The sequence below is a fragment of the Fundulus heteroclitus genome, chromosome 10, assembly GCF_011125445.2.
Source record: "Fundulus heteroclitus isolate FHET01 chromosome 10, MU-UCD_Fhet_4.1, whole genome shotgun sequence".
Lineage (NCBI taxonomy): Eukaryota > Metazoa > Chordata > Actinopteri > Cyprinodontiformes > Fundulidae > Fundulus > Fundulus heteroclitus.
The window spans coordinates 18,692,721-18,706,705 of record NC_046370.1 but is presented as its reverse complement, the minus strand read 5'-3'; the positions used below and the strand labels follow the sequence as shown (position 1 = coordinate 18,706,705).

General features: G+C 42.2%; 3 protein-coding genes across 5 annotated transcripts in view; all 3 read left to right on the top strand.

The window, feature by feature from the left end:
* ttll6 (tubulin tyrosine ligase-like family, member 6) overlaps window positions 1–2,537 on the top strand; it is a 26,716-nt gene extending 24,179 nt beyond the window's left edge. For both annotated transcript variants that reach the window (XM_036142178.1, XM_036142179.1), the window contains 2 exons: window positions 1,518–1,674; window positions 1,954–2,537. In XM_036142178.1, the coding sequence (XP_035998071.1) occupies window positions 1,518–1,674; window positions 1,954–2,174 (378 nt within the window). In that variant the 3' untranslated portion in view covers window positions 2,175–2,537. The remainder of the gene's footprint in view (window positions 1–1,517; window positions 1,675–1,953) is intronic.
* A 1,653-nt stretch (window positions 2,538–4,190) lies between these two features.
* hoxb6b (homeobox B6b) lies at window positions 4,191–9,257 on the top strand. Of its 2 annotated transcripts, XM_021323813.2 has the most exons (3): window positions 4,191–4,763; window positions 6,972–7,380; window positions 8,381–9,257. In XM_021323813.2, the coding sequence occupies exons 1-3, from the start codon at window positions 4,635–4,637 to the stop codon at window positions 8,641–8,643; spliced, it is 801 nt and encodes a 266-aa protein (XP_021179488.2). In that variant the 5' UTR covers window positions 4,191–4,634; the 3' UTR covers window positions 8,644–9,257. The 2 variants fall into 2 exon arrangements, with proteins under 2 accessions (XP_021179488.2, XP_012732428.2); XM_012876974.3 differs by lacking the exon at window positions 4,191–4,763 and having other exon boundaries at window positions 6,805–7,380.
* A 468-nt stretch (window positions 9,258–9,725) lies between these two features.
* On the top strand, window positions 9,726–12,065 carry hoxb5b (homeobox B5b). Its single transcript, XM_012876973.3, has 2 exons — window positions 9,726–10,566; window positions 11,077–12,065. Exons 1-2 carry the CDS (start codon window positions 9,921–9,923, stop codon window positions 11,322–11,324), a joined length of 894 nt encoding a protein of 297 aa, XP_012732427.1. The 5' UTR covers window positions 9,726–9,920; the 3' UTR covers window positions 11,325–12,065.
* Window positions 12,066–13,985: the final 1,920 nt, after the last annotated feature.

Sequence of the window (13,985 nt, the reverse complement as noted above, 5' to 3'; positions counted from 1 at the left end):
TGCATCATGGAGACCGAGGAACACAGCGGGGAGGTCAGGGATGACGTTGTGGAGAAGGTCAGAGCAGGCGTGGGTTATAGAATAAAAATGAAATATAATCTAAAAATACCCAAAGCTTTGAACATCTCACAGAGCACTGGTCAATCTATCACCTGAAGATGTGAAAGAGTGTGATGCAACTGCAAACCGGCAGACGCGATCGTCCCCTTAAAGTCAAAGGCACGTTGACACGACGGCTATTAGTCTGACCTCCATTGAAGAATGAAGGGCGAAAAAAAAAAAAGTAAGAAATCCAGCTTGCCACAGGCCACATAGTGGACACAGCAAATACGAAGTAAGGTGCTCTGCTCAGATTAGATGGTTTTTGTAAAACTGAACAACCTAAATAAACCATCCCCACATCCTAACATGGTGGTGGCCTCCGGCTATGAGGGATGCTTTCTTCAGCGGGGGCATGGAAACGGATCAGGGTTGACGAAAAGACGGAGGGAGCTAAATACAAGACAGTTCTGGAAGAAAACCCGTTAGAGGGTGAAAAAGGCCGGAGACTGAACAGCATATTCATCTGTTTGAATGGCCTAGTCAAAGTCCAATAAGTCTGAGCCGTTTTGCAAAGAACTGTCAAAAATTTGGTCTGCAAAGCTGCTGTAATAGCAACAGAAGGTGGTTCAGCAAAGTATCGACTCAGGGAATAAATACAAAAACATACCACAAATTTTAGAATCATGTTATTTTCTGTTAAATTTAATTTGGAGCTAATTCATAAAGATCCAGTAAAATGCTGCATGGTTTTGTGGTTGTAATGTGACAGAATGTGAAAAGGTTGAAGCACGTAACAAAACAAGGATCAAACATATAACCAGCTGTTTAACTCTTAAAACAGGACTGTTGTTGCGCTTTCAGTTCTGAATATGTATTGTAGTCCAAATTTTTTTGGAACAATTTTGCAAAAATATATATATGTTTTTTTCTGATTGTGCTCTGTTCAGTACAGGTGATCTGGTTGCTGCCAACATGATTACAGATAGTTAAGTTAGTTTATTATTAATACATGTGTTACATTTACAATAAGTGAAAAGAAAGAATATATTAAAACAAAGAGGATTATTTTTTTCATTTATGGTTCATGTAATGATTCCTGAGTTTTCATGACAAAAAAAAACAACAACAACCTGAATCAGATAAACTAAACAAAGAAAACACATATTCAGAGAGTTTATTTTAATCCGATTTTTCATTTATCAGTTCTTCATGTCACGGTTTATGCAAACACGTTTTCCCCGCTGATACTTATTTCTGCCAATGAAATGCATATTTAACGTCTCGGTGTGAAATTTGAGGTTCTGATGTGTGGCGACAGCAGCCGTCCCTCTGGAAGCCGGTGAAAATCAACAAGATTGTGTGAAGTTTTTTTTTTTTCGTCCTCTCGGGCTGTCGAAGCTGCTCGGTGATTATTATGCGGCGCTGGATAATCCTTGTGACATAATCAAAATGACATTATGACTGTTGCGCCACTGCAGCCCCACTCGCGCGTGACTCAGCAGCATCTGCTGGGGCCCACAGTGGAGCAGAGGAGCCCGGTGGAGCCCTCCTGCCTGCAGTCACAAGCCGAGAGCCTCGGCAGGATGGGAGAGACTCGCACAACCTCGGGGGCCCAGCCGGGGCCCTGTCAGGGTCTGTGTTGCTTCTTCTTCTTCTTTTTCACACTGTGCTCAGAATTAGAGCAGCTGATGCAGCTTTTCTCTCATCTGTCTTTGTTTTCTGTTGCTTATTTTAAGAAATACATGTAGAGAGAAAATAGCTTTTTAATGAGCCCCAGATTTAAAAATGTCTTGGGGGGAACTATGTTTAATCCTTATTTCAAATAAAAAATTGTAGGAATTATCTGGGACCCAATCTTTAAAAAAAAATCTTTGTTTGCTAATAATTGCATTGTCCTCCTGTTCCCTTCAGCTACGAGCTCTGTGGATGTCACAAAGTCCAGGGGAAGGATCCCCGTCATGAACCAGCTCCCTAAGGGGGGTCTGCACTGTGCCAATGCGTCCTACCACCCCACGGACCTCCAGAGCCTCCTGGTCGTCTCCACGCGCGTCCCGCTGCTCAGCAGGCCTGGCTTCCCTCACGTCGTCCAGAACTCCCCCCACAGAGCCCCCCGGCCCGGTAAACGACTCTGAGGAGCAGGACCGCCGACCTCTGGGAACTGGGAGTCCGGAGCTGCTGCTGAGCTTTCCAGGATTTGTAAAAGCCCACCCCCCGGCTGTTGGAGGCAGAGGAATATTTAACTTGAGGATATAGTAAAATACACTGTATGTGCCTGTATGAAAAATGCTATTATGCATTTTACATCTGCACAGCTCAGGTTTACAGTCCTTGGAATAAAATAACCTGCAAATATATTTTACATCCTATAAAACCCACATTAAGTGCCATAATAAAAATCTGACTTATCTGCTGTATTAAAAAAAAAGAGAAATGCATATCATCTGAGAACATCTTCCAATGACTGGATTTTGAATAAACAAACCGGTTCTTTGAAATCTGACTAATTCTTGAAGTAGTGTTTTCACTGAAAAGATAAATACAAATGTTTTCGCCTATTAAACAGTTTTAATAGGCTGAATATTTCAGCTACGTTTTTAATTTTCTAATTATAAGGAAAAATTGTCAAAATTCAAAAATATTTATTGAAATCATTAGAATAAATACATTTAAAATAAATATTTACATTTCTGTTATATTGAAATATTTTTTGGGCAATATTTGAGCTGGGTTAATTTTTTTTATTATTCACTGTTGTTTTTAAAAACACATTTTATCCAGAGGCCATAGAGTTGTAAAAAAAAAAAAAAAAAAAAGAAAAAAAAAGTTTGATGGGGGAAAAAAACCTAAGGAGATTTATATAAAAAAAAAATTAACAGAATACAACAAAAACATAACAAAGAAAAAAGAAGTTGTGATAATATTTAAACGGTCATAAAAATGTGTCCCCCCAAAAATATAAAAATAAACCAAGAGGTGTTTGAAAAATAGCTTTTAAAGTCACCAGGACGTTCTCTGGAACAATTTAAAACGCTGGATGACTTTTACCTCTTTGTTTATAACCCACTCTGGCGCTGGTGGAGAGAAGAAGTGCGTTTTAAGCATTTCTGCGCCGCTGATTGGTGGATTTGGAGCAGAAATCCTGCAGGCCTCTCCAGCTGTTTGATCATAATTCTCAAATTATGATCAAACTCAGTGTGTCGCTAATTCAATAAAACACGGGCCTTGTGGAGAAAAGTTGCCTGCTTTTATTAAATCATTCAACTATTATTTTCCGGAGCAGTCAAAACAGATTTTTTTAACAACTTTGTTTCTATTTTTTTCCATCTATACCTTTGTTTCTCTTTTTCTTTTCTTTTTTTAATCTTGTGTTGCACTTTAAATAAATACTCGCTCCTCGGAGTCTTGTTTACCAGAGGCGCTCAAGGAATTTATGGTTTTATTGCGTCTATAAACGTCGGAAATCCTCTTTTAGCGCTGGAGAACACCAGCAGGCCATCTGACAAGATTCCTTTTAATTCAAGCAAAAAACGGAAATGAGACCTGGAAGCAAAAGAGCAGGAGGGTCTCCTTAAAACAATTTCTATCAGGCTGGACGCCAGAAAATGAATCAGTTGTGCTTTTTGAAAACTGCTTGCTTACTTTTATTTTGCTTGTTTTTTTGGATTTTTTCTCTTTTCTTTTTGCGTAATCCTCCTCAGGGCGGCCATGAGTTTAACATATTTTCAGTATTTGGCCAAAAATACTGAGGTAAATGAAATATGTGTTTTTAAATATAGGTTGCATATTTTATTTATAAAGCCTAATAATAAATGCAAACATCTTGGTATCTTAAATCGAACCACAATACAGGTTTAATTTAAGATATCAAGATGGTTGCACGTTTGCTCTTGAAAGAGCTCCAATAAACGGGGAATTTTACATTATTTATCTCCAATTCGGTGTTAAAATTAGCCTTTTGAAGAGAAAACATAATAACATGTGCAGTTGTGAGCTATTTGTAGGACTACAGTCTCTTAAAAGCTTTCTCGCGGCAGCGGAATCAAGTGCGCAATCACCTTCTGATCAATCCACCCACCTTTTTATTTATCTTTTAAACCAAATCGTCCTGCTTTTAGAGAAGAAGAAGAAGGAGACGAAGGAAAAAAGATGGCGAAGGGAAACCGCGTCCAAAGCACAAAAACCTCTGCGGTTTATGAAAATTTACAACTTTCCCGTGGAAGTTTACGACTCGTCCGGCTCTGGGATTGGTTCGTGGCGGTCATGTGGCCAGCAGGAATGGGAACTTATTCCCCATGAGGTTATAATGCAGCGGCTTGTATTTCCACCGCTCATTCACCTATAACAGTTTGTTTCATGAAACCTCATTTTTGTTTTTGTTTTGTTTTTTTCCCCCGCGAGTCTTTCGTGGTCTGAAACACGCGTGTGGGGTAACGCGCGGACACTGCTTCCCTGCGTGATTTTTTTGGGGGGGGGAGTGATGGCGCCTCTTGCGCGATTCGCCGTGCGAGCCTGTGCGCCATGTTCGTCTGCGCCTCTCTGGCTTTTGGAAATGAAGGATCAGAACACTCTTGGATAGAGGGATTACTTTTAAGATGTCACTTAGGCAAAGTGGGGATTTTTTTTTTGTGTGTGTGCGTGTGTGTGTGCGTCTGTGTGCGTGGAAGCAAGAGGGGCTTCTGCGGAGTGGCAGCCACGCTGGAGATGATGGATTATCAACAAAGGTAAGGGCACCCTGGTTCTGATTGCGCCGCTGCTGCTGCTGCTGCTGCTGGACTGCTGTGGCTGAGCTGTCACTGCAGGCCTGATGTTTACATGGCTGGAAAAGGAGGAAAATCTCCCCTTTATGGGGGCAATTATTCAGAGAGCGCGTTTTCTCTTTCTGTTTGTACTCTTATCAGGCGTGCTGCTTACTCTGATTAACCCCCGAGGTGCTGCAGAGCCTTCAGCCTCCAGCGTCTTTCTGCTAAAAGGGGTGAAAACTGCAGCAAGGTTTTGATTTCGAGGCCCTTTTGGGGTCTGATGGGGTTGAAAAATGTGGCTGCAGGCCACAAGCTTGACTTTGGTGATGATGAGGATGATGATGATGATGATGCTGGTAAAGATGAGGGTCATGCAGGCCGCGCGCCACCACTGAGGCATGTTCCTGTTTAGGATTAACCTTATAATTTTTTATTATTGTGTTTTATTATTGCCAATTTGCTTTGTTGATTCGAGCAAAATTGCGCGCCTTCTGGTGAGGTTGCGCAGCACCGTTCCCTCTTTGCGCTTTTTATCTTTCACAGCAGTTCTGACACGTTTGACCAAAAAAAATCCACCCTCATAAGCCTTTATTCATATTATTTCTCATTTTATTTAAAACTTAAAGTCCTTCCCTGTTTCCTCTGTTTTCGTGTTTGTGGCGCCTCTGCCGTGTTGCGTTGTTTTTGGAACCAAAAATTAATTCAAAACAGAAAAAAATGGGTCTTTTCATGCTATTAATTTCTTTCTTTTTTTCTTTTTCTTTTTTTTTGTTGTTCCTTTTTGACAACAGTCAGGGTCTAGATCAACTGTTATGGGTCAAAATATCTTTTTCTCTTCCAATTATGAACAATATGGTTGCAAAATCGTTTAAACGGAGAGAAAAAAGTGGAGTGGGTGATGTAATGCAAAAGAAAAAAAATGAAGTAAAAATATTAATTGACAGTTTTTTCATAGGTTAAAAAAAGAAGAAGAAAAGAAAAAAAGAGAAGGAGGTTGTTTTATAAGCAAATGGACCTGCTGCAAATAGTGGCAGGTTTAACTGGTGATAAATGTTAGATAATTGTAACTTTCCCTTAGTGATAAACTTAAATAATTAGCTTTTTACTGCGCGGATTGATAAATATTATAGACGCAACTTGGCTCTTATGTGTTCATTCATTCATTCATTCTTCTGTTTAACCTCGAAAATCGGGATGTTTTTAACGAAGAACTACAGATTTTACCCACAAGGTTAAAATGCATCAAAATGCAACGAGTTACTCATATATGAGTTCATGAAACCCTGACATTTGTATAGATGTTGGCAGCTTAAACGCTGATTTATGTGTCCAAATGATGCACATACCTGAACCTTGTTCCAGCTTTTTTTTTTCTGCCCCTAAACTGTGGCGTTATTGCGTGTGTTGATGAGGATGAGGATGAGGGTGGTGATGGTGATGGTGCCTTGAGATTGTCCTTCCTGCATGCGGCTTCCTGCACGTCAGAGTTGCATCTGGACACATCAGGAGGGACGCACACCTTTAAGGAGGTTAAAGCATGAAATGAAATCATTCGGTCGCATGCCTGCTGGGATGTTGCTTTGGGAATTAAGCGTTTAATCGCCGCGGTTCTGTTCAAAGTGGGTTAATTAATAGGGTGCAAGGGGAAATTGAGAGGGAGAGTAAAACAGAGGAGGTGATTGTTTTGTGTTGCTTTTGTTCATATAGGCCTACACACATTTTGGGTCCAACAAAACGTGCTGCATTTTATTCTTTCATTATTTATTATTATTATTATTATTATTATTTTTATTTTTTGGCTTTATGGTTTTGTTAATCATGAAATTCTGTGAGTTAAAGCGTGCCTTTGGGTGAAGCGCGCGTAAAGACCGACTGGCTGGAGCGCTTCATTTCGATTCACCGGGGACTCCTGTGCGCAACAAGAGCCCCCCCATGGGTGCAATAGTGCAAGCACAGACGGCGGTGATTGGCCAGAGGTTGATCAGATGGTACACTTCCCTTCTGTATCCAGTGGCACCTCACAGCCCCCCTTTCAGCAAAAACCAAATCTCCGATAAAGTAATGGCAAAAGCACTTGGACTATAAAAGACAACAAATCATTTTCCTCCGGAGTAAATACACCCCGTTGTCCACCCAATGAGTTCCTATTTCGTTAACTCAACTTTCCCCGTGTCTCTGCCGGGAGGACAGGACTCTCTCCTGGGTCAGATACCGCTCTACTCCTCGGGATACACGGACCCGCTGAGGCACTACTCCAACGCGGCCACGTATGGAGCGGCCAACATGCAGGAGAAGGTCTACCCGGCTTCCTACTACCAGCAGTCGGGCGCGGCGGCGGCGGCGGCCATCTACGGCCGCGCAGCCGCCGGCGGCGGGGCGCCCTGCGACTACAACCCCGTGGGCACCTTCTACAAGGACTCGGAGGGCTCGTGCGCCTTCTCGAGCGGCCGCGAGGAGCAGCCGCTGTTCGTCGCTCAGGAGCACCAGCAGCGCAAAGCGGAGTGCGCGGAGCAAGCTGTCAGCATGAGCGGCAGCATCGACGACAAGTCCTCCACTCTCATCTACCCCTGGATGCAGAGGATGAACGCCTGCTCCGCCGGTGAGTGCACACGCGGATTTTTTTTTATTTTTTTTATTTTTCATTTTTAATCTCACTTAGTTGCGTGTCCAAAATAAACAAATCTAAATCTAAGGGATTATTTTTTTTATTAACTTTGGAAAGTGAGAACCTACGTGGAAGCAGGATGACAGGCTCGATAAGGAACGTTTCCGTTCACAGTGGCTGTGCGCGGATCTTCGTGCGCCCTGGCAGAATTGGCCGCAAACCCAGGGCTGCATGCGCGCACCCAGCAGCGCACGCACTGACTGGGCCCTGCATCAAGCCCGTGTCACATGGCCCCCCTTTCAGATTTTAGTCCAGAAACTCTTCAGCTATCATATAAGAGTAAAATCCAAAGACTTCCCTTTTTTAGTTCACATAGCAGAATGAAATCGTCCAGCAGTACATGCATGGACGAATAACAACAAAGCTAACTTAGAGTGTAAGAGTAGCGAGATAAAACGCACAGCTGGTGGCACTAACAACAGGGGGAAAACGCACAATGTGATGTGCCATTATGAATAGATTCTCTTAGTTCTTCGTGGCGCATAAGTGTCAGAAATGTGCACTGAACGATCTTAGGTTAAAATGTAAACAACAGAACTCGTGGATCTCAGCTGCTTGGGCATCAAACACTGAGCTCACCCCATAGTGGGTCGCTTTGTTGTCATTTTACATTATTCTGCATGGACATATAGGCTACAATGCGTCATTTGGACAAATATGATGTCTTTTATTGAAATAAGATGAACATATATGCATATATATTTTGAAACGTTGTCGAAGTGAGATATTGAACGTATATGAAGAAATAAAATGTTGCAAACGTGCAAATATGAAATGCAGTCATATGAATGATCCGCAATGTGGAGCAAAAGTCTGCATTGTGTTGCTTTTATTATATTTGCGTTCTGTCCTTTTAACCTTTTGATATTCTAACGATACATTTTTTTTTACACCTTTAGTTATTTATTTTTACGTATTTATTTTTGGTTTGCAGGCCCATTTGGCAGCAGCGGCCGCAGGGGCCGGCAGACCTACACCCGCTACCAGACCCTGGAGCTGGAGAAGGAGTTCCACTTCAACCGCTACCTGACCCGGAGGCGCCGGATAGAGATCTCCCACGCCCTGTGCCTGACGGAGAGACAGATCAAAATCTGGTTCCAGAACCGCAGGATGAAGTGGAAAAAGGAGAACAAACTCCTGAATCCCTCAAAGACAGCCGAGGAGGAGGAGCAGGAGCAGGCGGAGAAGAAGAGCTAGACTACAAAAGGGACTCTGAGACACACAAGAAAAAAAAAAGAAAAAAGAAAAAGAAAAGAAGAAAAGCTTGAGCGTGCGTGCGTGTGTGCGTGCGTGCGTGTGTGCGCGTGTGTATACACATAAAATGATGTATAAATTCTTTGTAGATATAAGAAGTGCTGCAGAACCCCCCCACGTTAGAGACGCGTAGAGTGACTATGTGCACGGTGACTCTGTCCGCATTGATCAGGTCCTCCTCTGTTTGTTTGTTCGTCCTTGTGCTTGTGTCTTTTATTTTAGAGGACTATGCAACCACAGCCCGCCAAACTGTAAATAAATTCCTGTGTTTATAGTTCTCCGTGTCGTTACCTCATCGCCCCCTTTTAGGCCCTCCGGGTTCTACCTTTATTTAATCCCCCCCCCCACCCTCACGCCATGAGAGCAGGTTCTTGTCCCTCGTTGTGTAGTTGCTCTGATGTGACCCTGTGACAAAGTGTTGTTTACCCGATGCGTTCGGTTTGTACAAATGTTATTTATTGTTGTTTCACGTGTTCGAGGCACATCTGGATATTGTGTGCAATATTTTCTTTAGGGGAAATTGTACATATAAGAAAATAAAGGCTTTTTGATGTAAATCTGAAAATCTGTTCTCATTCTTTATATATATATATATATATATATATATATATATATATATATATATATATATATATATTAGTATTATTATTACCCTCATTGTCATTACTGTGGCGTCTGTATTGCCTGTTCGTGCCACCCATAAGGCCCATAAAAGGATATAATATCAAAGCAAAGAGTGAAATAAATTGCAGCTTGACGCGCTGCAGCGCAACGTGCCAACAGCGGCGCTGATAAACTTTCTGTTATGGGTTACCTGAGCCTGCTGTGGCCCGTTGTTATGAGCGGCTTTGCAGACATGATGGATGGACTCCGCGCGGCCTCGCGGCGACGCCGCCTCTGTCCGCCAGATGGCGCTCGCCGCCTGCGCCGCTCTCTGGGGCGCAGCGGGGAGGCACCATTGACTGGAGCCTAACGACCATTATTTCGTCATCATTTGTAACCATGGAGCATGAATTACCTCTTGAAGTCATCAGTGAGGATTTACGACTGGTCAACAAAGGCACGTGATTCCCGAGCGCTCTCCCATATTTGGCCGCATACCTGGCAAAGTACAGTAGGGCTTCATTGCTTATAATTCATGATTGCGTCCATAAATCGTGCAAGCACACAGGATTATAGCGACAAAGATCTACAAATCGAGGCTTTAAAAATCCAAGCAAATGAGCTCTTACTTTGTAAACTCGTTCTCAGGGCGCTATCCAAATGGCTCCGACTATCAGTTACTAAATTATGGGACTAACGGCGCTGTGAGCGGCTCCTTCAGAGACCCTGGCACCATGCACTCCGGGTCTTTCGGCTACAACTACAATGGCATGGACCTAACCGTGAACCGCAGCAACACCGGCGGCCACTTCGGCGCCGTACGGGAGGACGCCCGGGGATTCGCGCCGGACGCCCGCTACAGACAGACGGCCAACTGCTCGCTCTCGTCGCCGGACCCGGTGCCGCCTTCGTGCGCCACGGCCGGCCGGGAGCAGCTGGAGCTCAAGAGCCCCTCTCCCCCCTCTGACCGGAGCGCGACCTCCTCGTCGGGCGGCAACAGCCTCGGCAAAGCCGGCGGCGCTCACTTCGCGGAGATAGAGGACGCAGCAGCAGCCGCCGCGGCCGCCGTCGTCGCTGCCGAGACCGAGGAGGGCACGCACAGCGGCGGCAACGGTGGCGGCGGAGGCTCCGGCGCGGCATCCAGGGCGCAGCAGCAACAGCAGCAGCACCAGGAACCCAACGCCACCTCCTCCACTCCCACGCCAAACGAGTGCCAAACGCCACAAATATTCCCCTGGATGCGGAAACTGCACATAAGCCATGGTATATCCACACACCTGTAATATTATTCTGTTTGGAGGGATGTCACTCTGCCGGTGTGCCATTAATCTGTCAGGCGTTGCATGAGTGAGCAGGCTGGTGGAAAATTGGGCTTTTTATTTTTTTTTGTCAGGTGTTTGTGCGCTTGATTGTTTCGTTTGTTTGTCGGAGGGTTTTTGTTTTTGTGAACCACGGCTGCCCTCTGAGAGAGGCTGATTTGTGAAATCGTGAAATCTGGATTAAACGTGCGCAAAGTATGGATACGCGCTTTTCTGCGAGGGGCTCCAAATAAGAGCGGCGATAGTACCCGACACTTTGCATGTATGCATGCTTTGCCCACTCTTTGCGTCATCCCATGCTCCATCACAAAAAAGCCAGATTACAATTTATAATAATAATAATAAAAAAACTCAAACCCGCTGGTACTATCCTCCCCTTGTGCAGGTTGTTCCGATGCAGGCTGCTAATTGTCTGTATTTGTTTGTTTTTGTGTGTGTGTGTGCAAAATTGTAGATATGACTGGACCTGATGGGAAAAGGGCCCGAACCGCGTACACCCGCTACCAGACGCTAGAGCTGGAGAAAGAGTTTCACTTCAATAGATACCTAACCAGACGGCGGAGGATAGAGATAGCCCACGCCCTGTGTCTTTCCGAGAGACAGATCAAAATCTGGTTTCAGAACCGCAGGATGAAGTGGAAGAAGGACAATAAGCTGAAAAGCATGAGCCTTGTGACAGGAGGCAGCGCCTTCCACAACTAAGCAACTTTTTTGGGGGGGGAGACACAAGAGTTTAAAAAAAAAAGGAAGAAGAAAAAAAGAAAAGTGTTAATAAAATTCCCCCCAAAAAACGAGAAAAAGATGAGTACTGTAAAGCTTTTGAAAGCGCAGCACCTTCCAGCATGCCATTGTGATAGGAAAAGAAGTATTCTGTGGTTATAAAATGCCATTTTTTTTAGTTTACTGTTGTTGTACTATTATAGCTTTGATGTCCTATTTGAGGGGGTTTAAAAAAGAATAATAAGATGTAAATACTATTCTGCGAGTTTTGTCTCTCTTTCTGTCTCTTCTGTCTCTTAAAGTTGAGCTCTTTATTGTAACTTCTTGACGGTCTAACAGGAGTAAAAATCGTTGTACAGTTAAAGAAGAAGGAAAAAAAAAAAATCCCAAACCATATGCTGCTCTTCATTGAATGTAAAGCGCTTTTAGTGATGGTTATTTGTGGCCAAAATCCATAGAAAAGTTTCATAAGCAAGCCAATGTGTAGCTCTATAGGATACGTTGTGCGTTTATTATTATTATTATGATATTATTATTATTATTATTCTAATTATTATTGTTTAGAATAACAAGCAATGCAAGTGTATTCAACCTGTCAATGTGATGAATTTTTAGTGCAAAGGGTTATTCTGTGGACATAGGCAGTGATGTGAGCTTTTTTGAGCTTTTTTGTATTTGTAAGTGAACTCATAGCGCTTGAAAAATAAACTTTCCCTCAGTTGATTTGTGTGTGTGTGTGCGTGTGTGTGTGTGTGTGTGTGCAGTGAATAACCGGTTAGAATAAAAGCAAATGAACGAAAATCCCTGGACTTTTGCCGAGTTGTTTCTTTTGAGCGCAGGAAGGGAAAAACAACTCTCCGCCAAATTAATGAGTAACCCGTAAGGCGCGTTGTTTTTTGAATCCATTTCTCCCTCTATTCAAAGTGAAAGAGAAGATTTTTTTTTCCAGACTTACCTCTTCTGAACTCCTTGAAACGAGACGAGTTGTTTTTTTCCATGAGAGAAATCCTGATCAAATCCATCTCTTATAAATATAATAATTAAAAAAAGAGAGTTCTTTCAGCTTAAAAGGTATATTGGCAAGGCTGAAGTTGGTAAAAAATACCCCCTTACCAAAGATTGTAAAGGCCTATATTACTTACAGACTGGGAAAAGTCACGTGAGGTCCATAAAGTTGGTTTTATGGTTTTGGGGAGTAGACAATGTACTATATAATTCACAACCTTGAATGAAAGTGACGGCTTAACTGCATGGATGGGACTGCAAAGGGTGGACTTGGGAAGGAAGAGATGTCCAGTCATGGTTTTTAGTCAGTTTGAACTGATGGGGATGTGAAAACATTTATTTATTTATTTCTATCTTAGATTCAGTCCAGTTTTTTTTTCTTTCGGCACATTTTACAAAACACTGCTAACAAGTTGTAAACCTCATTGATAGATTCTGTTCAATATTTCTGAAAGTATGTGAGTTTGTCAGCGAAGTCACACTAAAAGAAATTATTCAAATTTCAACCAATTTACCCAAGTAAATTAGGGAAATTCTTACAATTTGGTCTGTCAATTTTGCTGATCTGCTGTGTCCTCCCATTATTATGAGTATGAAATAAGTAATAAGATCAGGTTTGTAATAAACACATACAATAAAGTAATAAACACAAACATTTGTCCTGGCAAAACCACTGCTAAGTTGTCCTTCATTCATTGCACTATAAAAAATTAATTTTGGAGGGTATGAATACAAGAATGTAACATTATTTCAATCTGAACCCAGCATATTAGTTTGTAAATGTAATGATCAATATTGCCTTAATTCTAACAACCTTAATCACGTTGTTTTCCTAATAATTAATTCCTAAAGAGTTTTAGAAGAATATACATGACGATGTTGCAGCAGAAAAACAGAAGCCGCATTGTCCAGCAGAGAACAATGAGGCTGTTGTGTTAATATGGACTGTATTATGAATAAACTTAGTAAAGGTTAAGAATTGTCATGACACTCGGGAGGGAGAAGGCTTCTGTCTTGGAGCCAGAGCTTCGACTTTACTTTTAGCTAGTTTAGCACTAATGCTAAAGTTAAGCTTTCACTACTTAAAGGGAATTTGGACTGATTTTAATAACTCCTTTAATTTTAACCACCAAAAGACATTTCAATTAATTAGATAAATGTCCTTCAGTTTTTTTAAAATGTATATAAACTGAAGCAGTAAAGAAGTTTTTTCCCCCCAAAATCTAATCTAACAACAAGCTAAGATGTGCCGTCTGTTGGGAAGCTCGGCTAGCTAGCATGTATGATGTTAGCATTAGCGCTACCGCTACCTAAAGCTCTATGTAAACTTTTCTGTTTTTCCATCTTTACTATTCCAACAGGACACACAAATCTGTTTTCAACCACAGCTAAGATTTGGTGTTCAATTAGCAACAACAAACCCCAGGGTTAAGAAGCTCAGCTTGCTAGCTACTTTGACTGTAGTAGCATAGCCTACTAAATAGCGTCATTGCTCAACAAGCTAAAACCAGATAGAATCGAGTATTACTATTTATTAGTATCAGTAATAGTATTGAGAAAGTTGTAACAATCTAAGAATGTTACATTCTTAGATTGTTATATTCTTAGATTGACTTTCTCAATCACAGCTCACACTAC